The sequence below is a fragment of the Mesitornis unicolor genome, unplaced genomic scaffold, assembly GCF_000695765.1.
Source record: "Mesitornis unicolor isolate BGI_N332 unplaced genomic scaffold, ASM69576v1 scaffold47712, whole genome shotgun sequence".
NCBI lineage: Eukaryota > Metazoa > Chordata > Aves > Mesitornithiformes > Mesitornithidae > Mesitornis > Mesitornis unicolor.
In genome coordinates, this window is record NW_010169465.1 from 27,001 (window position 1) to 33,346 (window position 6,346).

The following is a 6,346-nucleotide window of genomic DNA, read 5'->3' on the forward strand; positions in this document are numbered from 1 at the left end:
AATGATCCAATTACAATAATTTTTAAATTTCTCAGTACCTTTTTGTCCACGTCAAAACTCTTTAGAAGTTCATCCAGTTCTCTCAGTTGCCCATCTTCAAGAAAGTCCTCAGGAACATCTCCCAGAGGACTGCTTCCTCTGGAGGAGTTGTGGGTTTTAATATCTTTAGCTGAAGATGTATAAACACATTATTTTATGTCTTTCTCATGCTATAAGACAACAAAGCTTTTATTACCTAAATATTACAAAGCCTTAATATTAACGACATTTTAGGACTTCCTAAATGTGAAATTTATATGTAAAATTATTTCACCTTTAAAGCACAAACCATTTCAAATAAATATTAAACTGAATCTGCAATTAAAATTCTATCCAAGCTGTATGTTCTGCAACAGTCCCTGTAGAACAGTACAAGAGGTTTATTTATATAATATTGAATTCAATATTTTAGAAATAAATTCATTTAAGCTTTGTTATTAAAACACAGCCAAAGATATGTATGGTAATTTGCTAAGCAAATAAAGGCTTAAGCCTTTGCTGGAGAAGGGGATATGTTAATTGTAATGACATGATGCAACCCTGAACTAAATATGGATAGCTCTGAGAAACTCCAAATTCCTGTAATACAGTAAACTCAATTAGAATTCAGCATCAGGAAATTTCAGCACCTTTTGCAGACGCCACAGGAAATGAACAGAACACCTGACTGCAGCTTCCTGAAGCAGCTGTTTATGTACAATAAAAGAGCTCTGCATAGAAAAGAAATTCACTGTTTCATTGGATCACATTAATTAATTCCAACTGCACTGCGTGGTCCAGATACAGGAAGAAAGAATCAGATTGTTATTGGGAAGGCTTTTATCCTATAGTCATTGGCCTCTGTATGACCATCAGTACAAGACACATCTGCTTGAAGACAATGTACACAAGATTTTCACTTGAAAGATGAAGAGGATTGATGTCATCCAGAGTACCTTAACTGCAGTATCTGTTGCCCTGCTTATACTGTGAAGCCACTGAGACAAGCAGCCATGACTTCACTACATTACACAAGACACCAAAGCAGTAATATGTATTTCTAAATAAATACATAAATTGTCAGTAATTACCAAAACCAGGCATCTTTCATTTTATTCAGGTCTTTTTAAAAAGTCATATATCAAACATAAGTTATCACATGCATATTAATATAAGAGTGTGATGCAACCCTAAATTTGTCAGATCTGGGAAGAAGGACCGACTTAAACCCTTTTTTAAGCACCACAAAAAGACTCAAAGACTTTTAACCTCAGACTTTGTTAGAACATGAAGTAAAGCAACAAGCAGTCTAGTAATATGGAGAAGTTAGTAAACAGTACAGGACTTGCTCCCAGGTTTGGTTTCAATCATCTCAGTGGCACAGACCCCTCTGGCTCTTTACATCACCAGAAGCCTAACTGTACTTCCTCCCCACTCCTCCTCAGGGAACTTGAGTCTATTTCTTGGTGTCTGGGCTCTCAAACCCTCATTATTTTTTATTTTGCCTTATAATCACTGAAGCCTGACGTTTTCTCTCCCTCAAATAGTCACTATTCACTCCCTTTGCTCCAGGAGGCTACATCTGCCGAAACCACTCACTCTTTCTACACGAATGAAAACATTAATATGAAAAACCAGCACAAGAGGTACTGTCACAGTCAATTTTCAAGCTTGCAGCAAAAACAATACATGATGTCAGAGTGCCAGATTAACAGCAAGCTGACAAACTGACACCAGAAAGGAAACACCGAGAACCTTCAAAACCAATCTTGGCACTGTGTGCCTCCTCCAGTGTGTCAGTAATGGGCTTTTGTTCAAAGTCAAAACCCTGTTCCTTCAACCTAAGAGAAACTTCCACATCAGAGACACCTTGCAGAGTAGGTCTGCATGCAAGCTGCAGAAAACAAACCAAATCACATTCAGATGCTGCCTAGTTGGGCTCTTCTGCTTAAAATAGGAAGAAAAAACTATTAAATCAGAAGCATCCTTCTCTAAAAAAATAAGTATCCTTAAAAACCAAAAGTTTGTCAGGGGAATGGGCACAGCATCCACAAAAAAATAAAAGTACAACCTGGAAGAAAAACCTACTTTAAAATTCTGTCTGCTGATGAACACAAGAGAACAAGCAGGTGAGATTATGAGTCAGACTCCGAAGCAGTATCACAGTACTCGGTGTCTTACCACCACCACCTCATCAACTTACAGAATTCCTTGTCTAAAGTATCAGACAGAAGTCAAAAAAACAACAACCAAAAGCAAACAAAAAAATCCTGGTGCTACCAACAGACAAATACTGCAGAGAAGTAGATGTTCCTTGTAAGGATCAGGTTTGTACCATTTTGAGAGACACCCATTCTATATGCATTAGAAAACAAATCGCTGCTACAAGTTCTCCTTTTCTGTGAAAAGTAGAATGCCCAAGTTTTGCCACTGAACACCTCTGTGGTTACTTTTGTCTCTCGATTATGCATTAAAAGATCTCCAAAGACTCTTACCTTTTAGCAGCCAATCACAGGAATTTTCAGGATCATTTGACATTCCCGATTCTTGCATGGTAATGTTTCTGTTTTGAACAAAAAGTGTATTTAAGATTTCCATCTGGCAAAAAAGCAGAATTAATCTAACCAGTTATGTAAAATTAAAGTTCTCAGTAATACTTCTAGCTATGGACAAAATCCTTACGTAGAACACACTGTTGTAAGACTGTTAACTCTCCCTTTTTGCTTTCTTATGTCCATCCATACAGATATATACCTACACACATTAAGTAAAACCAAGACATTTCAAATCCCAAATTTGTCAGTAAAAGCTCATTATCCCATTTCACCTTTGCCTAAAATACTGAGAAGGGAAATCTTCTCTGTATCACAAATTACGGCAATACTGTGCTAATGAGCCCATTCATCAGTTTCTACAAAACAGAAATGATTTATAACAATTTTATATTCAAGACAATTTACATAACGATGAATCTCTAAGACAGTAACAAAAACAGTTTATAGAAAAACACTTATTTCACCTAGTTTAAAGACAAGTTGGGGGGGGGAAGTATTTCTCCTTAGAAAAGTTCAGAAGGCAAAAAATATATATTAAAATATTATACACAGGATATATAAACCAACAATGTCATCATCACAGATCTTGGAAGCTCACACCTGGTGAATGACACCACGTATAATGACAGCAAGCTGCCTAGTAAAATGAAAAAATGAAAACTTCAAACAACCTAGTGGGATGACAAAGTTCCCCAGTATGTGCAACTTGGAGCTAGACAAATATTCAGGCACAGATATCTATGTATATACATGAGACACAGTAAGAAGCAGGGTTTAATAAGTTACAGCATGTTTGCAGAGACGAGAGGGAGTTTTATTGGCAGCAGACTCTCTGCAGGCTTATTTTCTCTTTTCCCTGCACTTTACAAGAAATGCAAAGTTTGAGTGATTTTGCCTACAACAATTGACTTTCTCTTTTGTAAAACTGCAGTATAGACAGTTCCAGAAAGTTGTCATCATCATAAATAATGCTTAAAACTGAAAATACTTAACAGCATCAGGAGACTGAAATCTTTATATTCAGGTCAAATGCCACTTTCAAATCTTCACCAGGTTCTGCTAATTGTGTAGTGTGAAATAGTTACAGAAGCACTTGCTAAGTTCTTGTAAAGAAGGTGCCTAAAGCATACACAGAAAACACCTGAAAACAATAACCACATCAGCTTCACAAGGAGAATAACTCCATCCTGGCGAAAGCTCCAGTATTAACTTGTATTCATTTAAAGGGAACACTGCTGAAACACTAAAAGGGAATTCTGCAGTTAATTCCTAGCAAAACCAGGACATGGCTGATGTGCTTTCAAAGGTGTCCACTGAACCTACTAGTTCTGTTGGGATGAAAAGACATATGGGATGCTGTTTTAAGTGTCTAAATTCCCAACACGAGAGAAAGAAATACCTCAGTTGACTGACTCCAAAACCTCACTGTTGGGAGTCACTTTGGGGCAGGCAACATAATATGGCAAATAGAAGTATAAGTGAAAACTGAGCTGCACTTCCCCATTCAGGCTGCAGGTCCAGAATCCTTTCCTGATGACAGGCAATTAACACCTAGAAGTGAGCAGCACTCACTCTTCTCTTCTTAAAATGAAACCACTAGAGGAATAACCTACTTATCCTAAAGGTCAGAGCACGATAACTGCAGCAAACCATTCAGGACATGCACACAAAGAGCTTTTTCTTAATTTTATTGGATTAAGAGACAGGACTTGCTCGTCCTACTTAAACCTACTTTTTCAGCAACATCAGTTCTGGGCACACGCACAAGCACAATTACAGTAGATAGGAAACTTTAAGTCAGAGATGTGCAGTAATGTTAGGTGCTCCTTTGGTTATTGGGTACTTTCTTAGTTTGTTTAAAAAAACAAACAAAACCCAAGCCCAAACAAAAAGCTATGCATTGGCACAGTTAATAAAAACACTCAGCAACAACCACCATGTGCAGCCATTAAGTGCTTGCATTGCTCATCTACCTAAAATCACCTAGATTACACTCATCTAGACTGCAATGGCTAACATTAACCAAATGTTAAACAAAACATGCATATAAACTAATATTTATGCAAGTTAGAGATGGTTTACGAAAGTGCAGTTCTGACTTGCTGTTCTACATGGACAGATTGAAGTGACATTACAAACTAACACTGCAACGAAGCACAACTGAGTACGCATAAACTAAGAAGCCAAACAAGAATACATAGACAATACTCTAGAGTATCTCTAAAGGAAAAAAACCCAACAAATTACATTAACAAAAAATAGATTTTATTTTAATATATTTAGTATGATGTGAGTGGAACTCTACCAGCATTATCCCTTTTTTTGGTTGGCCAAACTAAGTTGAAGTCCCAGTTGTATCGGGTAAAATACTAACAAAAGAAAAAAAACCAGTATGAACTGGCCATTATCTGATTTTATCTGTTAATGTCATAAACCACCTGACAGAAGTGTGGTAAGGTCCACTGCCTTATTTTAATATTCTCATATTCAGTTCATTAATATGTTCCTGACTTTGTCTAATGATCTTTGCACCAAATTATGGAGGGTAAAAAGCAAAAATAGACAACTTTGCCTGCTTCTTCAGTGAATTGAAGGAAAATTCTAAGAAATAACCATACATTTTAATTTTCCTTGGCTGATGGCAAGCACATTCAGCAGACAACAGCAAGAAAGTTGAAACATAACTTCAAACAAGTTCAGTTTTCATCTATCTAATGGTTGTGGTAATGTTACTCTAACTCAATGTCTTTACTAATTAAAGGGAGTATTTGTCCTTCCGACAAAGCGCTTACAAGATCCAAGAAATTTTTCAGTTAGTATTTATATCAATAGCAAACTTTACTACCATAACTAACACATGAGTGTAAAGGGCTCAGAAGTTCTGGTCTTCCTTTCTGTGCAACAGGTGTCTAGACACAGTCAGTTGGAAACCGAACGACCTGGGGTAACATACAGCGAACACTCATTCTGTTATACAGCGTATCTAAGATAATATACAATGTACACAAAACAAATACTCATTCTAATAAATTTACTACAGTACAGCTTAGCTGCTTCTTAAGAAGTTGGGTGCTCCTGCTAAAGACTTGCTCTGATCTTCAGAGGCTTGTTCTGGCAGCAGCTTTATTCTATTAACATCTGAAAGTTTCATATTCTCACGTCTAAAACACTGTTTGGCACCTCAAAGAAGATTCTTTTCCTCTTTTGCACATGGGTTTAATGAAGGGGAAAGCACAAGCAGAGCAAAGAGTAAAAAAAGCCAAACCTGAATGTAATTATAAGGTGGTACAATGTTGAAAATAATTAAGACATTATTTAAAATAAGGATAACATAAAGACACCCAGAAAGAGCAGAGGAAGAAAAAGAAAACACAGCTCCCAATAAAAAACACTAATATTCAGAGGAAAATTTTGTACTATTTCTAGCTAAGCTTCATGTTTTTCTTTGAAGGTGAAAAATTTAATCTTAATACTCATTTATCAAACACAAGCATCAAAGCTTAGAGAGGAAACAGACTAAACAGCTGATGAATTCATCTATCCCACGAAGGGGGCTTCTTCCTCTTTTACCTTTCAAAGTTTGTTTCTACTTTAAACTTTTCTTCCCCCTTCAGTGAGAAGTTATCACCTCAAAACCCAGAAAAACATTAATGCCTAATAATTTACACCAGGAACTTGCTGAATGGAAATGCAGGATCATAAACATCTATAATGTGTTAGCCAAATTACAGATTTGGAAACTTCGTATGTCTGGGGATAGGAGAAAAGCAGGG

At 36.6% G+C, this 6,346-nt stretch overlaps 1 protein-coding gene across 1 annotated transcript in view; it reads right to left on the bottom strand.

Moving 5' to 3' along the window:
* TOPAZ1 (testis and ovary specific PAZ domain containing 1) overlaps nucleotides 1–6,346 on the bottom strand; it is a 33,310-nt gene that overhangs the window by 21,553 nt on the left and 5,411 nt on the right. Inside the window, exons 3-4 of the mRNA XM_010179346.1 lie at nucleotides 2,514–2,581; nucleotides 39–169 (exon numbers count right to left, since the gene is read on the bottom strand). Of these exons, the coding sequence (XP_010177648.1) occupies nucleotides 39–169; nucleotides 2,514–2,581 (199 nt within the window). The remainder of the gene's footprint in view (nucleotides 1–38; nucleotides 170–2,513; nucleotides 2,582–6,346) is intronic.